The sequence below is a fragment of the Antechinus flavipes genome, chromosome 4, assembly GCF_016432865.1.
Source record: "Antechinus flavipes isolate AdamAnt ecotype Samford, QLD, Australia chromosome 4, AdamAnt_v2, whole genome shotgun sequence".
Lineage (NCBI taxonomy): Eukaryota > Metazoa > Chordata > Mammalia > Dasyuromorphia > Dasyuridae > Antechinus > Antechinus flavipes.
The window spans coordinates 411,968,423-411,992,378 of NC_067401.1; the positions used below are offsets into that span (position 1 = coordinate 411,968,423).

The 23,956-nt window shown below is 34.8% G+C and overlaps 1 protein-coding gene across 1 annotated transcript in view; it reads right to left on the bottom strand.

Annotated features, from left to right (window-relative positions):
• Positions 1-23,956, bottom strand: part of LAMC1 (laminin subunit gamma 1) — a 141,434-nt gene that overhangs the window by 39,549 nt on the left and 77,929 nt on the right. The window contains exons 2-11 of the mRNA XM_051998810.1: positions 16,887-17,191; positions 14,043-14,173; positions 8,762-8,928; positions 5,444-5,632; positions 4,609-4,726; positions 3,400-3,498; positions 3,167-3,303; positions 2,731-2,853; positions 2,450-2,639; positions 2,032-2,144 (exon numbers count right to left, since the gene is read on the bottom strand). Coding sequence (XP_051854770.1) covers positions 2,032-2,144; positions 2,450-2,639; positions 2,731-2,853; positions 3,167-3,303; positions 3,400-3,498; positions 4,609-4,726; positions 5,444-5,632; positions 8,762-8,928; positions 14,043-14,173; positions 16,887-17,191 — 1,572 coding nt within the window. The remainder of the gene's footprint in view (positions 1-2,031; positions 2,145-2,449; positions 2,640-2,730; positions 2,854-3,166; positions 3,304-3,399; positions 3,499-4,608; positions 4,727-5,443; positions 5,633-8,761; positions 8,929-14,042; positions 14,174-16,886; positions 17,192-23,956) is intronic.

Sequence of the window (23,956 nt, forward strand, 5' to 3'; positions counted from 1 at the left end):
TCTAATGCTTTCCAAACTTATGAGATACCATTTTCAAATGATTTCCTAGAAGAAATGAGGGCCTATTTACATGATGAAAATCATTTTATTTATGACATCTAATGCTTAAAATAATTGTTAGAAGACTGGCAACTAGAAATTAATTTTTTTCTGATTTTAGTCTACCTTTTAGACCATTTAGTCTAACTTTAAACATTATCTCCCATTCCATCTGTGAAACAAAGTATATTATATAAACAAAGTTTAATAGAATCAATATTTTGAGGGGCACATAACTCATAAATGTGGGACATTGTTAATCTGGGAAAAAATGGTTTAATCATAATGCTCCATCAGGATGGGTTTTTCTCTTTTCCTAACCTTCCTGGTGGTTCTGTCATGAAAATCTGACATTGCTCATCACTCCTGAAACTCTCTCCTCTCTTGGCTTCTGAGACAACCTTCTCTGTAAGATCATAATGACTAAAGAAAAATACATAACAAATGAAGTATAAAGCACTGTGTGAAAGCTGAGTTTGCACCTGCAGAACTAAACAACATCCCAGAGTGCTAGTAACTAATCATTGTTGGTGAGCCCTCCAAAATGATGGAGAACAAAGACTAGGTCTCATAAGACAAAAGGTGGGTGAATGTCCTGATTTTTACAAGAAGAAAAGAGATTTGTCAAATTATAAGTCTGTGAACTTGACTCTTATTTCTATTGACATTTTGGGAATATATGATTAAAAAGATGGTTTGTAAATCTTTGAGGGGAAAATAGTGATCAGTATAAACCAGGATAGAGTCATTAAGAAAGGATGTCAGAATAACGCAACAGTGTTGAATTCAGCAAAATGTCATTGAGTATGAGTTAGGAATAAGTAATCTGGAAGTTAATCACTCAGCGTTTTATGGCAAATCAATCAGCAAGTATTTTTTAAAGCATCTACTATGGCCAGGCACAATGGATATAAGTAAAACAAATGAAACAATTCCTCCTTGCAAAGAGTAACTTTCTAATGGAGGAGACAAATACATGTATAAATATAAAATGAAATAAACTTGCACAACTTAAATACTAGGTAATTTGAAAGTGAAGGTACATGTGGGAGAGATCATAGAAGTTTCATGCAGAAGATGGTAATTGAGCTTGTCTTAAAGAAAGAAAGGATTCTTATGTGTCAAAGGGAAGAAGGAAGTAAAATCCAGGCAAAGACAAGGTCTCAAACTGTTATTTAAATATTTTACTGTCATCTAACTTGGTATATGTTTGTGTGTTATCTTGCCAACTAAAACAAAAATTCCTTGAGGATAGGGATTGTATCCTATATCTGCAACTCACAACCTACCTATAGCACAATACCTAGAACAAAGCAGATATACAACAAATACTGATTTAATCAACTAAATTCAAGCATTTGTGAGCTAAGTTATGTTGTTCTTGCCTTTTTTGTTTGTTTTTGAACATTGTAATCATATTCCCTCTAAGGATTTATTACATCTTCAGATGAAAAGATTCTTATTTTTAAAAAAATCAAATACTGTAGTTTTAAATTGAGATTTATTTTGTCTTGAAATAAAAGTTTTCTTTGAGTGTGACCATAAAAAATGAAATAAAGCTTTGCTAAATTTTAGCTGAATTGGTTCTTCAGGAAGTGGGGCACCAGTTAATGAATTATTTTGGTCAAAGCAGTTAATTTAAGTCAATTTCTAAGGTAGTAGGAGATGGATGTACACACATGCACAATCTTTACAGTGAAAGGAATTTTGTACAAATTGTCAAGGGTCTGATATATAAGAATCAAGTGAAAAGGGACATTTTTACGCTACATACTTTTCTTGAATTTTAAATTTCATATTAAAACTCAGAGAATTTGTAAACTGCGGCAATTCTGTTAAGCACTTTTAAAATATGTATTTTTGTAGTATTATCACACAACACCATAGATTCTAAAGCAATAAAACTTACATACTACTTTAAGTGTGAATTACTCTGGATTCTACAACCTGATCACCACCCCTGAGAGCCTTCCAAATTTTTCTATAACTTACTTCTTTCACTGTATGTCCCACGAATCTTGATAGAAGTTAAATTATTTAGTAGTTTTTGAAATTCAAAAGGAGTAAGGGTAGGTCTCCAGGGATAATCTGTTGCTTCGTGAAGTCTATGGAGAAAAGTTCATATTAGCTTCTGTAGTCATAGTCTCTGGAAGTTCACAATGCACTCTTTGCTCATTCTACAATCAGTGCAATATAGTAAATGCACAAATGCAAAAAAAAATCCAGACCTTTTGATTAGTCTGACACAATCCTTGGAAAAGGCAAACAGTAGGATGTCATCCTTTCATATCAAAGATATTATATAAACACACACCACTCAAAATAAGATCTACAAGTCACAGTAATCACAACTCCTCATTCCTTTCTCCCCTGTTCCAATAGCAAAGATGGATATGATGCATCGTCTTACCTAAAAACGTATTTCACAGTGGTCTCACTAGGATAGGAGTTGCCCTGAGCAATTAAAGGAACAGATACTCTAAGACCAGCTCCTTCAAGGACCAGATCTTCTGCAGAGAGTCGTGTATCCCGCCTTTCCACTCGAAAGGAGAAAGTGAGATTCTGACCATAACTCAATAGGTGGTTACCTAAAAACTTGTCTGAAATACAGAAATACACCAAAGATATGCAATAAAGTTGAAATATGGTTATATGAAAGTATCAAATAAATGTTGTTCTAGTTTCACATACCAGGAGCAATGAAGTATATGGGAAAATAGCTCTCTGAGATCACAGAGATCTCCTGGCTCTGAGAAGACCACTGGAGTGATGTCTCAGAGCCATCCCGCTCTTCAGCACGCCATCCTTCCTTATCTAGAAGCAGAGAATGAAAACAAAAGTGCTTCCATAGTATTTTCATGTAAAAACTGTAACCGACTATGCTATATTTCTTGTGTTATACGTTCATCTATTTAGCATATAATTTATACCTACCATTAAACTTTAAAAATTTCTCAATCATAATTTTTTCCATTAAATAAAAAAGCCAACCAAAGTAAAAACCACACTCTTATCACCAGGCATTTCTATCAGCAAAACACATCAAATCTCAGAAATCATTATGCGTCCTCCTTTCAATAATTAAACTACAGTCTTAGCTGTTCTGATATAGAAAGACTCAAATTACCTATCTGGAAAGTGGAAGTGATAGAGTGGACACTGTATCCTTCGGCATTCGTGCAGACAGAAGAATGCCCAAAACAAAAGCAAGGGGTACAGCCTCGAGGATTGGATGACTCCAAGTGAAAAAATCCAGGTTTGCACCTATAGATAAGTGGAAAAAGAGTTAACTATTTACAGCTTAGGATGTCCCCAGGAAAAATATAGTGTAGGGGCAACAAAAATTGCCCTACATTTTACCTCTCACAACTGAATCCTTCCACATTATCTTTACAAACACAACGCCCAGTTTCAACATTACATTCATCTGTACTTCCAGCAGGATTGCAAGAACATGGCCTATTGAATAGAAAAAAAGGTAAAAATTTATACACACACACACACAGTATAAATTGGAGAAAGAAATCTCACTTTGAAACAAAGTCGGCTTTTAATAATACAAGTTAATGAACAAGTTTACAGATAATACAACAAATTCAAAAACCATCTATAGGTATAGATATAGATATAGATAATTCAGAATACATTTCAAAATCAAATACATATTTGGTTTTGAAATGCATTCTAGTTTGGACTTGGAGATATTCCATTTAAAAGAACGAAATTTTCACACTACATTGCTTTCAACCTAATGATCTACTTGGTAATACTTGCTACCAGGAGATCAGACCCTGACCAACAACAGAGAGGAGAGGGTTCTCATATAGTGGAGTATATGAGGCATAAAATGAAAAAAAGATAGAACATTGGATCTAAAGTCAGGAAGATCTCTGGCCTTGGGCACTTCGCAGCTCTGTGAACCTGGGAAAGTCATTTTTGCCTCTGTATCTGAGGTCTGTTGTGAGGAACAAATGAGATAATAATTATAAAGGGATTTCCACTGAGGAAGTATTATGTAAAGTTTAAAAAAAAAACCCAACTAACTATATTAGAAATGTTTTCCCCCAATGAAAGATTACTGTGCCATAACAAATAATAATTATGTAGACTTCAGAGAAACATGAGGATGAGAGGTATATGAACTGGGTACTAAGTAGAACCAGAAAAACAATATACTTTGATAACTACAGGGAAAATGAAAGACTCCCCCCAAAAATAAAATGAATAATAAACAACTATAATAATCATCAAGCTAGATCCCCAAAGAAAAGATGAAAAAACGAGTCTTTTGTTTTTTTCAAGATGGATAGGCAACTATGATATAGAAAACTGCATACATAGTCAGATGCAGTGGATGTGTTGGCTAGTTTTGTTTTACTACTTTTTTTTATCCTTTTTTATTCTTTGTTGCAAGGGATGATTCTCTGACTAGGGAACAAAGATAACGTATTTGGAAACAGAGGTGATATAAAAAAAAAAAAAAGAAAGAAAGAAAAGAAAAAAAGACACTGACAAAGAAATACATTTCCTTCCTATCTGTATACTCAGTATTTATTTCAAATTCCTTACCTGCATCCTGCCTCAGTAAGAGAGTGGAATCCAGGCTGGCACTGATCACATTTGTCACCCATCACACCTGGCTTACAGCTACATCGTCCATAATTATCACACTGTGTACTGAGAGAGCCTGTGTAGGACAAGAGATCAATTTATAAAGATCTGTTGTCCATCACAAATATATCATTAAAGGAGCAGTGAAATAGTGTCAGATAAACTCCCATAGACTTGGCTAAACAAAAGCTATTTCTGAAAATTGATTGTGTTGAATTTTCAAATGGCTACAAGTATATCAAATATCAATTTTAAAAGTAGGACTAATCTCAAATCTATGTTTTTAAAGCTAAATGTGAGATTAGCTATCATTTTCATCTTTCAGATATCTAATAGTATTCACTTACCAATCTAAAGAAAACAGTCACAACAATGAACATTGTTACTGATCATTTAACAGTAAAGAGATCCAAAATTTTCTGTAATTTTATTCTGTTAAATAAAGCTCACAAAACAAAAATAGGCTCCAATTCTATTTATAATTTTATATTGTTATTAAATTATATGAACTATAGTAATTTACAAAATTATTATTCAAACCAACACACACACTTTTAAAATATGCCAGAAAATTATATTAAAGTTTAACATGAATAAGGACAGGAGGAATCCCATATCATTTAAAAGGAAAAGTACACATTCTATCCTTTGTTTCCTAAGATGTTCTGATAACCAAAGTTTTACCTATGAAGTATGTACACTGTACATACAGATTTTAAAATGTGGCTTTAAACAGTAACAGTGCAGCTAAGGGCAACCTTGATCTGAAAGAAGGTCCTGCCGTCTTACTTACCAACAGGGCTACAATGGCAAGGCAGGCATGCTTCCTCATTTCCAAGGCGATAGAAATTCTCCCGACATCTTTCACAATTGGCACCATCGGTATTATCCTGACAGTTGGTACAGTGGCCACCATGGCCCGTAGAACGATACAGTTCAGGGTCAAAATAACATTCTTGTGATCTTCCATTGCAGTTACAAGCTGCAGAAAAACCATCTAAGTTAACTAGACATATGGCTTTTTAAAAGGGACAATCAAAGGAATGTGAAACAAGCAATTCCTTTCCTCCAATATTCCCTCTGATTGATTTTTATAGAGTCTGCTGCTAAATCTAACACGAATGAGAATAATTAATCTATGTTTTAATAGGAAGCCTCATTCTGGATTCATTAAGCTGCTAAACTATCAAGGCTTAGTTATGTTTAAAAGCAGTATTAATGTTACCATATAATATTAAGGACTCCTATAATGGGAAAACCTTTTTAATTTAGTAGGTATTCACATTCTCATTAAAAGCTAAATCCATGTCTCTTGGTCCCTGACACAAAAACAAGATGCTTATGTATACCAAGCTAAGATTCTACCTTAAAAATATTTTAGGCACCAACAAACATGAACCAATGAATGACAAGCCATGAACTTATCAATGTTGTGTCCAAATCTTATCAATGCTGTGTCCAAACCATGGTATAATACTAGGCTAAGGTGAGTGTTCCTATAATTCAGACTGGGCAAAAAGGTAAAGTTCAGATGACATCCAGAGCTTCTTAATCATAGGAAGGAAACTCTTCTTATCTTCACAAATATTGATTGTTTTGAGAAAGTCTGGGTCTTAAGGTCAAATTTTCAGGATCTAGTATTATTCTTGAAGAATAAAAAAAGACTGAAGACTCTCTGAAAACACACAGAGACTGAAAACCCAAAGCAAAAAGGAATTCATTTTGCTTACATGCCCCACAATAGTTTTAAAGAACTCTTAAAAAAAAAAAAAATACCTGAAGAATAGAGATAGACCTCTCTGTGGCAACCTGGAACCCTAAATGCCACTGTAGTTATTTTTTTTCCCCTGAGGCAATTGGGGCTAAATGGCTTGCCCAGGGTCACAGAACTAGGAAATGTTAAGTGTCTGGGGCCATATTTGAACTCAGGTCCTCCTGACTTCATGGATAGGGCTCTATCCACTGCACCAACTAACTGCTCCCAATGCCACTGTAATTATTATACCCACTGTCACACTATATAGCAAACCACATCATTTATTGGGAACTCAGCAAAGTTATTTTGCATCCTCATGTAAGCAAAATTATAAGAAACACTATGTGATGGAGTCAAATAAAATTATTTTACTCTATTCTACCTATTAAAGTCCTGGTTTTATTTTGCATCATAGAATGGGGTGACCCTGGGTTCTCAAAGGTTTAAACCAGTGAAACACAAGTTTTGGTAGGTTGCCACCATGATAGATTAATTTTAAATAAGGACCTGGAATTAAGTAGACTGAACACATACTGATAAATTTTTCAGTCATAGTAAAGTCTCAAAAACCATCCATTAACTCACAAAAGAACTGTAATCTGTACTTAGGGAAGGAATGAACAAACCATAGATCTTTGGATTTCATTTAAATCAAGAAAGTTTCCTGAAGAAGAGTGAAAAATTCTCAATAAATGAATAATTGCCTATTTGAGGAGTGGGGGATATTTAAAGGACAACACACTGTCATAGATAATTCTCCCCCCCCCATAAGATATGCATAAATCTATGCATTACTTTTTTGTTAAGTCAATTAGTTGACAATTTTCTTCTTTCAAATAAGCATATTCTATTCTATATTCTATATATAATCCTCAATTCCTCCTTCCTATTCTCCTCTTTGTACACCTAAAATGATGTGATAGCTTCACAAATATATATTCTAGTTTTGCTGAAGGATAATCTAAGTCGTAACCCACCCACTCCACCCTCCTCAAAGCAAATTAACTCAAAAATATTTACACAGTTAGATAAAACACCTTTGTCCTAGATTAACAGTTGACATAAATAGTCTTATGCTCTTTTTTATATTTTTTAACTGTGTTTATCTCTGTATTTCATGATTTTCCTTTACTGTCTAGTTACTAGCAATGAGACTTACTAGTTTTTTACAATGAAAAAGCCTGCTTCAGTAATTTTTTTTTTAAAGTATGCAAACTATTTTAGAGGACAAGGATAAGATAAAGAGGAGATGACATCTAAATCTTTTGATTTTGTAATCCTTGTCAAATTAGACATATGAGAGGAAAGGAAGGATGCAGAAGAGGAATTCAACAAAAACAGTTCCCATCTCTGCCAGAATACCTTTGGTGGGAAAACTTACCATTTCATGAGGCAAACTGCTCCATTTTTGGATAGCTCTAATTATAATGAAATTCTTCTTCTATTAAGATGAAATTTACCTCCCTTAAACAAATCCCTATTAGGCCTATGTTCCATCTTCTGAGGCCAAGCAGATCTAGAGCTTTATAATTCTTTGTATCAATTCCTTTAGCTCTCAATCAAACATATTTTTTAAATTGTAATGTCTTGCCAAGAAAGAAGAACTCAAATGGAAGATGAAACACAAATATGACTTCTTTCAGGGCTTATATAAGTTGTTTCCTATTTCATTACTTAGTAAACTGTGTCTATATGGTTTCTTACTCCTCTCCCCCACCTTACCCCAACTCAGACATAAATACAACAAACCCCAGAAAGAATACTGGAAAATTTCTGGGTTCTTTCTTTATTTCTTCCCAGGTAAACCAAAAGCTACTCATATTCCATCACCTTCCCACATCACCAAGCCAAGTAGCATCTTTGGCATCAAAAGAAGGGTAAGAGGGGGAGTTGATGCTTGATCTACAAAATAATTTCAAACAATTGAATCTTTATCACTACATACAATTATAATTCTACATCAAAATTATATGTTTATATTGAATAGTTCATGAAATAGATACAGCAATTTAACATTGTTATTGTTATAAGGTAATACAGGAATAACATGAACCTAGGCAAAGTTTTGAATTCTTATGTCTTAAGTTTCATTTTATAGGCGTGCCCAAAGTATTATGATAAAACACAGAAATTTAAACATTTGTATATAATTGGCTCCTTTTGTGTCTATAATTTCCTATTAACATGACTGCACTTTCCCACTAAACTCCCTCAATATTCAAATGGAAAACTGGTCTAAATTTTCCTCTTAACAAAGAAATAAAATGAAGCAATTCACATGCTCCTTTTTTCTCTACTGGGACTCTAAAGACAACCTCTAGATTTCTTAGTGGGTATCAAATGCAGGGTACTTACGCAAACATTCGCTGGCACTCTCTGCAGTTGCTCTCCTCCATGGCCGGTCATTAAAAAATGGAAGACACTTTTCACAATCTACTCCATAGGTGTTGTGTTTGCAATTACATACCAACTTATCAAAGTCCTTCTTCACACACTCACTTGCATGTCCATTGCATTTACACCTGCAGAAAGACGTAAACTAATAAAATACAACTCCCAAAAAGCCTCAGAAAATGATGCTTCTGGGCAGTAAGGTTACAAAGCAAGAACAGAACTGAAGAGGATTTCGGAGCTTTCTAAGATCAGGGATAAAGGGAAAGTTCTGAACAGAGAATTTATGACAGCCAATTACCACAACTGATTATATGTGGTTACCTTTAGTACCTTTTCTAATGTTTAAATCTTTATCTGATATGATTATGCACAAAGGACTCATAGTGTTACTACTTACCCAAAGGATATGAGATAGATTGTAGTATTTATTTTAAACTAAATTCAGTTACTACTACCTTGCTACAAAAGCAGGAGCACTACAAGATTCAGTTTTAATAAATCAATGATCCTTACAAAGAAAGAAAACCAATAAAAATAAGAACCTTAATATTAGTCAACAACTTTCACAAAGGAGTGGGTAAAAAGAAAAGTAGGCTAAAGATTGTGAAGCCCATCATTAGCAAGGAAGCAACATTTCAAAGCCCATGTTCAAGTGATAGCCAGCGAAAACATCTTCATGGATAAAGGGCAACATAAAGTGAATAAAGCAAACTTGTCTTTCTTCCATACCATCTCCTCCACCCCTCGGACCTTCTGAAGCCACTACTTCTTGCTCTGATCTCCCTTTCCTCTTTCTCAAACTTCAACCCAACACTTCATTATTTCAGTTCTACTTCTTGCCCTTGTCCTTTTGTCCTATGCCAAACCTGAGCCATGGATTACTTAGAAACTACCCAACCAAAACTCTGGAACTGTATTCTACCAACCTCCAATGATAACTCTCTCACAAGTTCACCAACAAACACAATGATTCTTCCTTTAAATATCTGACATTTGTACATACAAACATATAATAAAAATGAGGAATAGAATTTATTTTGTTAAAAAAAAAAAGCAGGAATACTAATCATGATCTCAAAGTTAAAGCTGAAATAGATTTAATCAAAAGAAAAAATGAACAAACTACACCATATGTCAGTCATATGAATCAATTATGATTTAGACTATTTAAAATAATTAAAGTAAGTAAAGTTAAAATATTAAAGTGGTGAAGGAAATGATGAGTTGGTGAAGTTTAAAAAAGGTTAAAAGGCTTGGGACTCATGAAGAAAGACATCATCCACCTTTAGAGAAACAGAGGACAAATAAGCATACCACAAATTTTACATAAACACATATAAACATATATGTATATGATTATATTTATATATCTCCATGATTAATTATAGTCTTCCCTGGGGATAGGAGAGAAAGGCAGGAAAAAAAAAGTAAAAAGTATATTGCAAAGAACAAAAGAAAACCTAAAATGAAGCAAGGAAAAGATGGACAGCCCTAAACACAATGTGCAGTATTGATTAGATAGGGCTTGCTTGAAATATAAATTTATTGTTTTATATTTTGAATCCTCATGTTCTGCTATGTACATGGCAATTTTTTCTTTTCTTATTTTGTATTCATGTTTAAAATACATTTTAAAAAGAAGAAAGAAAAAAAATACCCAACGTTTACAATTCTTCATTACTCAATATTGTCCACCTCACATCAGTTCTGGTCAGCCATGATAATATCCTTGATCTTGCCATTACCCACAAGTGTTCCATTTCTATGTTCATGAAGTCTGAAATTCCCTTCTAATCTCAATCTTGAAAGTCATTTCACCACTCCCTCTGCCTTGTAAGCCCAAATTTTGTTCTTTGTCCTTACCTTAACCTCTACCCTCAGTTCTCTCTTTCTCTTATCTTGACCACTTGCTGAAGCAGTGCAACTTTACAATGGTCTCTTCTCACACAGTCCCTAGCATGCTAATCTTAGTGCTAATCTTGTTTTACCCAGCCTCAGCTTTGGAATAATTCCACCATCTGCTGTTTTTCTGAATAAAACTGGAGAAAACTAGAAAATGTGTTAACCAGGTCCATAACAAATATGTTACGTAATTTCAAAAAAAGCAGTACTTTTATATTGTTTTAATAAATGTACTGCCACTGCAACAACTTTTCTAAACCTTTTTATCCCTCCAAAAGTCTCCTATGTATCCTATTTTCCCACTCTCTCAGCTGAAAACCTTGCCTCACTGAAAAAACGAAGGCCATTTTCCACAAACTTATCTCCCTCCCATTTTTCATCTCACAGAAGCCTCAGGAATCTCTCAGATTTTTTGTTTGCTTCCTTCACTCATCACAAATGAAGTGGTGACCCTTCTTGTAAACGTGTCTACAAGCACAAATAACCCTATTCCAGTCTGTCACAATAAATTGCTTCCCATTATCAGCATCCAGAAAGAGGGCTATGGGGATTGAATGTGTATCACAACATAAGTATTTTCACCTTTTTTGTTCTCTTTCACTTTCTCTCCCTTTTTGATCCAATTTTCCTTGTACGGAATAATAAATGTGGAAATGTGGAAATACGTAAAAGAATTGCACATGTTTAACATATATTGGATTATTTGCTATCTAGGGGGTGGGGGGGAAGGGAGGGAGAAAAATTTGGGATACAAGGTTTTACAAGGGTGAATGTTTTTAAAAAAACATTTGCATGTATTTTGAAAATAAGAAGCTTTTATTGAAAAAAAATTGCTTCCTTCTTTCATGCCCACTTTAACTCATCTTCAATGTCTCCCTATGAACTAGCTGCTTCCCTACTGCCTATGTGAATGTGGAAGAGCAAGCAATGTGGTTTCTCAGAGACTATCCACTAAAGTTAGTGAAGCCTTAGGCCTTAGTTTCGATTTCCTAGAAATCATGTGATCTTAAAATTGTAACTTTTGCTTGCTTCCATCATTTCTAGTCTGCCCATTCGCACCCCATCTGCCATATAAGGGAAAAGTAACCACAAAAACCAATCGAGACAAAATGCTTTGCTGGGGGTGGGGATGGATTGGGAGGTGTTGGGTACTGCTTATCTATTTAACGATGCTCTTTATTTCTGGATCCAATTTTCCTCATTCTGACTTATGCGGGGTGCAAACTACCTGCTTCTCGCAAGATTCTAATAAAAACTTTCTACCTGCACTTTGAGAGAACTCTGAGTAGTCAATTTGGGTTAGGGTCTCTCTACCCGACACATCTACAAACAGGATCAGGTCTCCCTTATGCTCAAAAAAATAAACAAAAAATCCACAACTCTCTCTCCTTAGTTCTTCATATCCACTAAGTATTGTCTTTTATCTCTCCTCCCTTATGTGACTCAATTCCTTGAGAGGGACATCTACACAACGAATGCTTCCACTTTCTTTTCTCTTGTTTTCTTAACTTCTTTTCAATAGTCTGTCTTCTGACCTCATCATTCCACCTAAACTGCTCTCTCCAAAATTTCTAGTGATCTCTGAATTGTCAAATCCAATGGTCTTTTCCCAATCTTCATTCTTAACCTCTCTGCAGTCTTTGCCATTGTCCATCTAGGTTTCATCCTAGGTTTTAGGGACACTATTTTCTCCTAGTTCTTCTCTCATTTATCTGACCCCCTACAAGTCTCTCCAAGTCATATCTGCTAAGCATGGATATAACTGTTTTCTATGGATTCACTGATCATTTTTAAGCAAATGATTCTTAAAACAACTTATCCAGCTCTAATTTTTCTTTGTGATATCCAATCTCACATCTTCAAATATCTATTGTCCACCTCAAACTAGATGTCCCAAAGACTTCTTACTCAACATATCCAAACCCTCCCCTCTTTTTTGCTGTGCTATAACTTTCTAGCATACTACTTACTCAAACTCACAAATTAACTGCTATCCTAATAATTCTCTTTTCATTCTCTCTCACCTAAAATATCCTACATGAAGGCCCAACTTTGTGATTCTATCTTATCTGCATCTCTTGTACACACCCTTTATCTCCTGCCACTACACCTCATACCTGAGCTACTGAATAATCTATTAGTTAGTCATCCTGCCTCAAGTCTCTCCCCCACTCCACTCTCAATCACTTAGCTGTTATACTGATCTTCTTAAAGTCTGACCATGTCACACTACTGTTCAATAATTCCAGTAGGTCCCAGTTACTTCTGGAATCAATCATAAAATCCTGTTTAGGTTTTAAAACCCTCTACAATAAGGTCCTTTATTGACCACCCTGCTGTTCATTCTTTATAATATTGCACCTTCCTACTGCTTGAATTTTCACTACATGCTTGCCTCCCAAGCCTACAATTAATTCTCTCTTTTTTCTTTTCTATCTCTTGGCTTTCTAACTTCCATCAAGTCCAAGCTAAAATCTTATTTTCTCCAAGAGGCCTTTCCTAATCCCCCTTAATGCTAGAGCTTTTCCTTTTTTAATTCTCTCTAATTTATCTTGTATAGTTTTTGTTGCACATAGTTGTTTTCATATTATCTTCCTTACTAGAGTGTGAGTCTCTTGGGATCAAGGGCTGTTTTTTGCCTTTCTTTGTATCTCCAGAGCTTAGCCCAGTACTTGATAATGTAAAAGGTACTTAATAAATGCTTGTTGACTTGTTGAATAGAAGGGAATGATAATATCTCATTATTTTTGTATACTAGGAAACAACTGGTATAAGGGTTTATTCATAATAAGTAATTAACATGCAAACTTCAGTTGATACAGCATTTTAAAAACTTAGTAATTTTTAATAATTAAAACTCTAAACCAAAGAACAGTTATCAAGAGAACTCTCCTAGCATGTCTACAGTTTCTATCATTGTACAATAATAAATAGATATTAAGTATTGTGTATAAAGTATCATGTAAAAAGCTAGAGTTAAAAATGGGATTTAAAATAAAAAGTTATATAAAAAAATAATTTCAAGATGAGAAAAAGGTATTCTATTTTATGTATATTAGACAAAGTTTATGGTGGCAGCTGCGCTAAGCCTTGAGAAAAAGAAAACTTTCTAAGTATGTAACGCAAAGAGCTGCATAAAAGGGGATAGATTGTGAAAAGGCATAGAGATAAGCAATGTTATATCAAGTTCAAAGAATAGCTAGTAGGTGAGGTTGGTGAGAAAAACAATGTGTGAAAATGACTTATAAGAAATACACCACCTTATGTGGAAAGAAAAAAATCTAATGACATAATTAATAAATGTTCACTTCCTTTTGATTATGATTTTATAACTACTTACCTGCCACCCACTGCAAAATCAGAAATTGCATAATAATAAGACTTCAAAACTTTGGGGTCATTAAATACTTCATCTCCAAAAGTATTTAGGCGATTGAGAGTTACTCTAATGTCTGTGGCAGTTACCCATTCCTAAAAAATAAAAAAGGAAGAGAAATATAGAGGCAAAATAATATATAATTTTTTTAAGTCAAAAAAAAAAAAAAAAAAAAAAAAGGATTTGGTATGAAATTACCAAATTCACAGTACAATCTTGAGCTTATATAAAAATACTTACCTTCCAATATCAATCCTCTAGTCATGTTCATTAGCCTTCAGCTTTATGGTATATTTCTACTTTCTCATTTTTGCTCCATTCTTCTTAGGTAGATCTATTTAAAAGCCTTCCTTATATCAACTGATATACTTCAAATCTTTTCCTAAACCACACACAAAGATTATCCTGCTACACATAGATTTTCTTCTTTCATTTTGAGCAGCTCTTGAACTCTTTTTCCATCTCTGCCATCTTCTCTATCCCTCTGCCCTTTTCCTATCTTTTGTCTTCTCTCTCTTCCCATCCATTCCCTGTTTCTGTCTCCCTTCCCTTTTTTGCTCCCTCCTTTATTTCAAAGATAACCACCTAAATAGGGGACGATTACCCTGATTTTAGTAGAACTTTAAAAACAACTCCTACTTAGAATCTCACAATTTCACTTGCTTTATTTGCATACAATTCAATTAGTTAGGCAACAATAGTTTTCAGAATACACCTTTGCAAAACTCTGTGTTCCAAATTTTTCTCCTTCTCTTTCCCTCTTCTTCCTTTCTAAGACAGCAAGCAATGATATGGCTGTAGGAGTACAGAGAAGGGAGTTAGAAAGCAAAGATATGGTGGTGGAAGAAATAACAACCACTCACAATTTCTACTCCAGTGATTATTTTTCCTATAAAAATTGTACTGTTCATTCTCTAAGATATTAAAAATGCACAAACACATATACATAAACACAAATATTTACAAAGTCCCAATGGATATGTAATTTCATCAATCTGGAAATTCTCTACAATGATGCAAATTGGAACCTATCTGTTGCTATATATAATGTTTCGCTACAGTTTATGTTACTACTCTATAAGGCAGCCATTGATACTCCAATCAATAAGGATCTACATATACACATTTGCATGTGTATATGCTTCAAAGGCTTTAAGACATTTTCCTGATTAACTAAAAAAATGTATGCATAATCTAGTCCCTTTTTCATTGCTTTCTGTTTTTTCCATCTTTTGAAGCCATCTGTTCCATCATTCGTGAATATTTCAGTTTGCTCAATGTCAAATATTTCCTATGTGTCTTTGTTCTATCATCAGATATAAGAATATTCACTTGGAACAAAGTTTTGAGCAAAGCTGTTCATCTTAAGGTATTATTAAATAACGCCACAATAAAAACAGGCAAACACATTTCAAAAGAAAGAAGGGAACTAGAGACAGAAAGTCAAGAGTCCTGCCTTATGCATTCATCCACAAACCACACAGTTATAATGGAAAAGATATTTAGAAAAAAATTCCAAAACTAGATGTCACTAAATTTTCAAAGATAAGGAGGCACTTCAGAGCAAAAGCAAGGAAAACAATAACCATTTTCATAATGTTAACATAGTATTTAAAAAAACAAACAAGTCCAATTTTTTCCTTGTGTCTGCAAATTAATACATCTTGTCCTATTTTCACATGTCCACTGGCCAAATGAAGCCAACCCTCCTCCAAACCCTAACTGCCAGTAAGATTCTCTCATTTTTCCATAAATCTCTAGTCAAAATTCAGGCACATAAATTACATAAATATCTAGGTGGCCAGCCAATCACTACATAACTGTTCTATAATATAAAAACACAAGCTGATAATGTGCAGATAGAGCTATGAAACAAAATTAGTCGATATATTGATATAGTTTATCGGCAGAAGTATCAAAAAGCACAAAACAGTAAACACCTTTAACCCTTCATTCCTTATTCTCTGTAAAGAAAAATTTCTATCGTACTTACACTAATTTAGGTCACAGTATAAACACAAAATATATCAGATAGTATATCAGATACTGACATATTATTTGTACGTTTGCCATACATGTACAAATTACTTTGACTAAATGTCTCCTTTTTTGAAAAGTAATTCAAAAGATGAATTCTTCCCTATGCAACTGAGAATTACTTTTTTTTTCTCATTGTGGTAATAATCTATCAACAAAAGGTCACCCATATCATATGAAATTGAGAAATTCATTTGTTGGCAGAATTTTCTCATTTGCCATTTTACAATACTTTTATGGAAGATTCAAAGTAAATAGATTTATAAGAGAACTAATAACATTCACTGAAACATTCCTTGATTTTATCTGAATGACTCTTAATATTTAAAATAAGTCTGACTTCATATGAAACATGAAAGAGGAAAAAGGAATTGTAGCTAATATACTAAATAAGTCAAATGCATTGCCTTCAAAAGTCAGAACACAAGTTTTCTGTGTCAACTATGGAGGTTAATGTTAAAACTACTCAAGAAATAATTACTGGATTCAATTCTTGATTGTATTTTTAAGTGGTTTGTAAATAAAAGAACAAACAAATTTTCAAAACATAGCTCAACAGTAAAAACAAAATAATTTTGCTTTAACTTTACAATACACATAGGGATTAAGCATAAAATAAAGCCCGCTATCTACTAGGCATTTTTTAAATCTACTCTGTCATCTCAGAAACAAATCCTCTGTAAACATTTCCCTCCTTAATTTCCTTCTTGGGCTGAGCCCATAGCAAAATTTGCCACCACCAAAGCCAACCATATTTTTCAGACATCCTACCTGCAACACAGGGCTATTGTCAAAGTTGTAGGCACTGGGCCTTCCTTCCAGTGTTGAAAAGGCCACATTGCCTCCAGTGAGAGGAGAAATGTCACTGAATTCATCAGTGCACAATGCTTGCTGTTCATCCCCGCCTGTCCTGATAAAACCACGGTTGGGCTTCAAGTAGGTGTTCTCACAGGAACCACTGTAGTACTGGTATGGAATCCAGGGCCCATCTTCCTGGGTCCGTTTATAGATAGCAAAGCTCTCAGGGCGACTGGTATGAAACTTCAGGCGCACATATGTGATGTCAAAGGCTTTTCCTAAAGATCAAATATAACAACATTAATAAAGGATATATATAGGATATAAATTTTTGCTATCTAAAGCAAAAAATAAAAACAAGCCTGTTAATACAATATGCTGGTCCAAGTTACACAGGTTGTCTTCAACCTATGTTTTAAAAGTTTATTTTTTAACTTAGTTTGGGGGCATTCAACACATTTACCAAATTAAAAATTCATAACCAGATTACCAGACTGGCACACAAAAGCCTGGTTTGGCCACTTGCTACATTTAGCTAAAAAGGACCTTAATGATGAACAAGTGGTTCTTAACCTTTTTTGTACGTGGACCTCTGCTGAAAACTATAGCTCTTTTTTCAGAATGTTTTTAAATATACAAAATATACACAGAATACAAAAGAAGCTAATTATATGGAAATATAGTTATCAAAACCTTTAAAAAGCAATTTCATAAACAACAGGTGAAATATTCTTGATCTAATCCAAACACCCCAATTTAAAGATAGGGAAAACGAGTCCCCAAACAGTAACATGATTTGCCCACTGAATCCAAATCTGAAACTCTTTTCCACTACTCCATCTAAATGGTCTCACTTCCGCAGAACTGCCAAAGTGATAGTCCTAAAGCACAAGTTTGTTATTAGGCTACTTAAATTCAGTGACTCCCTATTACCTCTTGGATCAAATACATTCTTTTATTTGGCATTTTAAATCCTTTACAATCCGGCTTTAAGCTATCTTTTTAGACTTGTAACATGCCTTCTTCCCTTTCAATTGCTCTGAGGTTCATCCAAACCATTTTTTGCTGTTTCTCATACATGACCCTTCAAGTCCCTCTATCTATACTTTCATAAAATTTCATGCTACTAACGGATTTCCTCCTTACCACTTTCTCTTAGAGTGCATAAGTTTCTTTCTTTCTTTCTTTCTTTCTTTCTTTTTTTTTGGCTGAGGCAACTGGGGTTAAGTGACTTGCCCAGGATTACACAGCTAGGAAGTACCGAGTATCTGAGAGCAGATTTTAACTCAGGTCCTCCTGACTTCAGGGCTGGTGCTCTACCCCCTGCACCACCTAGCTGCCTTTAATGCATAGTTTCTTTAAAGCTGAGGTCAAATGCAAACTCCTTCATAAGAACTTTTTGGATCCCCTTACCCCCCCATTTCCCCCATTGCTACTATATGGTCATTTTTTTAAAAGTTGCTTTGTATTTTTTGTGCAATTTTTGTATATACTTGTGTGTGTGTATGTATATGTATGTGTATATATATACATATATGTACATATATGTGTATATATATGTTGCATAAGTTGTACATGTAAGAGGAGTAAGTAGAAAAAAAGAGAGGTCAGTGAAAGGCACAATCTTATGGAAGAGGCAAGACATGATCTGGGCTTTGAAAGATGAGTTGGATTTAGGCAGATAGGGAAAACAGAAATTTCCCAGAACCCAGAGAAATAATATGAACAAAGACAGGGGAGGGAGAAGGAAATGAAAAAGAATATGGTATGACTAGGAAGGCAAGTCTGACCAGAACAGAGGAAATGTATTAAAGAATAGTAAAAGTAGGATTGTGTAGGTAAGAAGCTCAATGACTTCATATACCAAGGTAAGAAGTTTGGCCCCAATAGAGGATGGAGAAAAATCACTACCTTGTCTATTGTTGCTAAAAATTACTAAACCCCAACAACACATCTCATTTGCACTTACTAACATACTGCTAGCCTAATCTAGAAGAAATCACAAAAGTCAATCAATCAATAAACAAGTATTCAAAGAGTTTTTTATTGGGTATATGGCAGCCGCATATGCTATGGCTTCTTAGAACCATAGGCAACAAGAGCTGTGTGAAAGCTGACTACCAAAGGTAGATGAGAAGCCCTGAAAAAGGCTCAGCAAGCTCTCACACCAGAGATGCTAGTTCTCAAAGAATACCCCATACATCTTCTTGGCAAATGGGTTAAACTAGGTTGAAAGTATCTTTCAGACTTCAAACCTGTTGGTGAGTGGGGGGTATATCCACCCCAAGCATTAATGACTTCCTCTGGCATAACGGACAGATGAGAACAATTTGTTCCAAAGGCCACAAAAGTGGCAGAAGCAGGTACTATGAAGAAATTAGAATTTGGTAAGACATCAAAGCTGCCAAGATCATCCACTGCATCCCAAGCCAGTAATATTAACTTTTGTCTTACCACTGGACCTTAATGACTCTAAAAGAGAGTGGGGCTGAAAACTCTGTCTAATCCTGCTTCATTTAAATTAATATGCAAATATGCAAGTCTCATCACCTCCTGATACTACTGGTTCTCTTCATAAAGAAGCACGACAGTTTTGATTAAGTGCCTATTCTATGCCAGACACTAGTAAATGCTGGGGATATAAAAGGAAGCAAATTATAGTCTCTGCCCTGAAGGAGTCAAAACCATCCTGACTGGTCCATTATAATTTTGTGCCAGCTAATTTCATCTTGACCCTCACCAAAGCAACACAGTCATTTACCTTTGACCATAATAGCCATTCCAAACATTCTCTTCCCTCCTCACTCAAATATGTCTCCTCTCTGCCTGAGACTTCACAGAAGAGAAATTATTTGCTGAATTTTCTCATTCTTCTCCATCTCTCACCTCTCTTTTCATCTACTACCACCTCTTCATTATCTCTTTTGACAAGGTAGCCTGTCTGCCAAGGCCAATTCCTCTACATATATCATTGGTCTGTCCCCTTCTTTTCTAAAAATTTATGTGTCTCCTCCATCACCCCACTGCTTTAATCTTCAATTTTTATCTACTAGTTCCTTCTCTGTTGTTTATAAACACATACAAGTCTCCTTCCATCTCACAAAAAAAAAAAAAAAAACTTCAGCAAGCCCTATCCTATTCACTATTGTCATCTCCTTACTGAAGCTGCTCTCTCCAAAATTCACGATAATTTATTAATGAGTTTAATTCTACATAATTCTCAATTTCTCTGTAGCATTTTATACTATTATCCTCTCCCTTGTGGCTATTCTATTTTCTATGAATTTTCCCAAATCTGTTCTCCTTTAATTTCCTTCCTACCTATCTGAACATTCCTTGGTCTCTTTTGTGGATCCTTCATCCAAGATAATCCCTGCCCATTTCTACAACCTCCTCTCACTGGAAATTCAGTACTAAGGGCTTAGAAATATGAGCCTCTGCCTTATCTTGCCCAGCCATTTTCAAATCAGATTGCTTCCTATTCCCATTCTCCCAACTCTATATGTTGTCTTTCTCTAGAAGAATATAAACTTGAATGCAGGAACTGATAGGCATATAATAAGCATTTAATATAGGTTTTTAAAAAAATAATCAATTCATTTATTCATAACATATGCACTAATTGGGTGGGTTCCCCAAGACTCTGTCCTAGGATCTTCTCTTTCCTTTAACTAACTGTTACAACTTAAGGCCACCTCTACAAATACTGATTAAGCTTGTATATTATTACAACATGCTTCATTTCTTATGTATATGGCTGTTATGGGCCAGAACTTGAACAAGGTGCCAGGTCAGTGGAATTGATAGAGACAATAGTTATCTAATTTAGCATGGTGCTTAACAGTCCTCTAGTTCAGTACATGTACTAAGTACTTACTATAGTTCTACAAGATTCACACTAAGAGAGCATATGTAAGCTAGAAGATCTCAGGGCCAAAAGAGACAAGTGCACTAGAAGCTCTCCGAGGCTGAGACAATCATTCCATCATCCACCTTTGTGGTGGCTGGAGGCTGAAGCACAAACCTTTGAATTTGGGGAGATTCAGAAGCAAAGAACACAAAGGACTGGCAGCAGGAGCTCAAGCTCTCGGAACAAGGAGAGAGATAGGCCTCTAAGAAAAGCTCACTGGACCCTAGAAAAGGAGACAAGACTTTGAAAGAGATAATAAAGGATTTGACTTTAACACCTGGCTGCACTTGTAATCACAAGTGAACTGAACTGAACTGAAATAAAGGCTGCTCCCAAGAACCCAGAGACCCCAAGAAAACTACCAGAGAACATTACATATGGCCTGATGCCAAACAAAATTCTGTCCTGTTTTTAAGAGGAGTTAAAAGTTGAAATGAATGCTATGCAACTATCAATATATCTTTTGGACTGCACAGAGAGAAAAAAACGATGTGACCAAGGTCACACAGCCAGTTAATGTTGGAGCTTGACATTAGAAAGTCCTCCTCCACTACTCTTCCCACTATACCACACTGTGAGAGCAATGATAGATAATTTTCCTAAAAACATGTTTGAAACAAAACATAAAATTTCAACAAATTTTGACCATAGTAGCTACTAAGTCATAAACCAAAAAAAAAACCACAAACAAAAAATTCCAACATGCTGCTTTTCTATCTTCAGGGAAAAGGAAAAGCAACCAAAAAAATTTAGGGTAAATCAACAAGTGTTTCAATAACTGGAACATTTTTATTTCTTACTCCATATTCACAAAGTATGGAGTCATACACACATGAAAATACTTCATTTCTTAACATTTATACTATGTTTTTTGCTTTAGGGTATGTAGCATTTCTTTCATGAACAAAAGCTGAAGGGCAGATGTTTAGAAAAGAAGCACAAAAAATTAAGCAACACTTTCTGTTCTGAAAGATGCAACTCAAGCAGAGGAAATTGTTACAGACAATAACAATGCCTAAAAATTAACAATGCAAGTTTGATCCTTGTTCACAGAGTGCCAAAGAATTTTTTCTCCTAAGAAATATTCTTAAACCTCCTACACAATGAAGCATTTCAAATCTCCTTGAGTAGGAGAGAAAGGTTTCCTGTCTCAGAATTATATTCAAGTGCTGGATACTCAGACACATAAATGCTTCTGTTGTTTCTAGCATGGAGAAATTCTATGAGGTTTAGTGATACAACCACCACTACAATTCTGTACTGAATAACAATGGCTATTCTTTGTTGTTGTTTTTAAATAGCATTTCAGATGTTTTTCCTTGTTTTGGATTAAGAAAATTAGGACATTATGATTTTAAGACAGTCTCAAATTTGGACTCTCACCAACCCTGCTCAATGATGCAGCTAGTTTTCCTTTGAGACTACCTGCAAATGACAAACCCTAAAACTATAAAAATTATATTAGTGGGAAATAAAATAAAATGATGATGAGCTGTTTAGACAATTATATGATCTTCTAAACAGTTAATAGTAATCACGGAAGAGCACTCTCAAAAAGTTTCCAATTTTGTTAGTACAACTAGCTGGCTTACAGAAAAGTTCCCAGAATAATATTTACAGCTGCATACCAGCTGTTATTGTTTCAACTCAGTGGACACTATGTACATAAAACACACACAGGACACTACGTACATAACACACACACAGACACACAGACATCCTAAAAAAAGAAAAAAAAAACCTAGAGCCAAGTTAATGCTAAATGCAAAATCCTGAAGCAGACACAAATGTATGGTCAAAAGCACAAGGGAGGTAGAGTTGAGTACATTTAAAATCAGCTCTATTCTCTCTCTTCTACGCTCACTGTTGCTAGTCCCTGCTGCCAATTAGCTAAAGGCTGAACAAGGTAGGGGAAGAATCACAAAAAGCTCTTGATGGAAGAGAAAGCAGCAAAGTACTTCAACAACAATTCATTTTCAGGTGGAAATCACAATACTTCCTGCTTCCCTATTTGTACACTGTCAATGGCAGCTAAGATGCATACCACAAGTACTTTTATTCAGAAGAGGAAAAAGCTCAGAGCTTACAATATCTGATTGGTTATCTTATACTGTGCTAAAATATAGTGGGAACCTGAATGGTAAATAATAATAATGACAGTTTTATATATATATATATTTAGTGTGTGTGCGCGTGCGTATATATATAACATACTAAGCTAGGCACTAAGCTCTATAATTATTTCATTCAATCCTTCCAACAATTGTGGGAAATAAGTGCTATTATTATTCTCATTTTGTAGATGCAGAAACTGAAGTAAAGAGACCTATTACAGATAGTAAATCTTGGAGGTCAAATTTGTTCTCAGATCCATTTGACTCCAAGCTGGCCACTCTAAACCTCACTGCTAATGCTTTGTATTTTCAAAAAGTCTTTAACAAGATTTCACAATGGCCATTTAAAAGGCTGGGGGGACAAGTAAACAATGTTTTACAAATATTACATCATTTGAACCTCCAAAACAGCTATGTGAGTTAGCTATTATAGGTATGATTATTCCATTTTACTGATGAGGAAACTGAAGCACTATAGAGAGTAAATGACTTGCCCATGATCATACACCTACAATTTTTTATAATTGAACCTAGGTCTTTCTGATACCAACCCCAGCAGTCTTAACTATTACTACTACTGTACACTGAGAATGAGCAAGGTGAGGTGGAATAGTGGATGTAGCGTAGGGCCTGGAGTCAGGAAGAATCACCTTTTGTGAGTTCAAATGTGGTCTCAGACACTTAGGAGGTATGTGGGCAAGTCACTTAATGATGTTTGCCTCAGTTCCTCATCATGTAAAATGAATTGGAGAAGGAAATGGCAAATCTCTCAGTATTTTTGCTAAGAAAACCCAAAATGGGGATCACAAAGAGCTAGACACAATTAAACAACAACAAACATTGAGGGTGAACATAATATTTAAATGACAAATTTGAGGTTTTGGTTATATGGAAATGAATGCAAGAAGTAGGTGGTCCAATAAAAGTTAGAAAATTCAAAATGAAAACTATGAAAAATGAAAAAGCAGCATCTTCATAAATGAAAGGCAGTTCATTTTCAGCCAAAGAGGAGCTCTGAA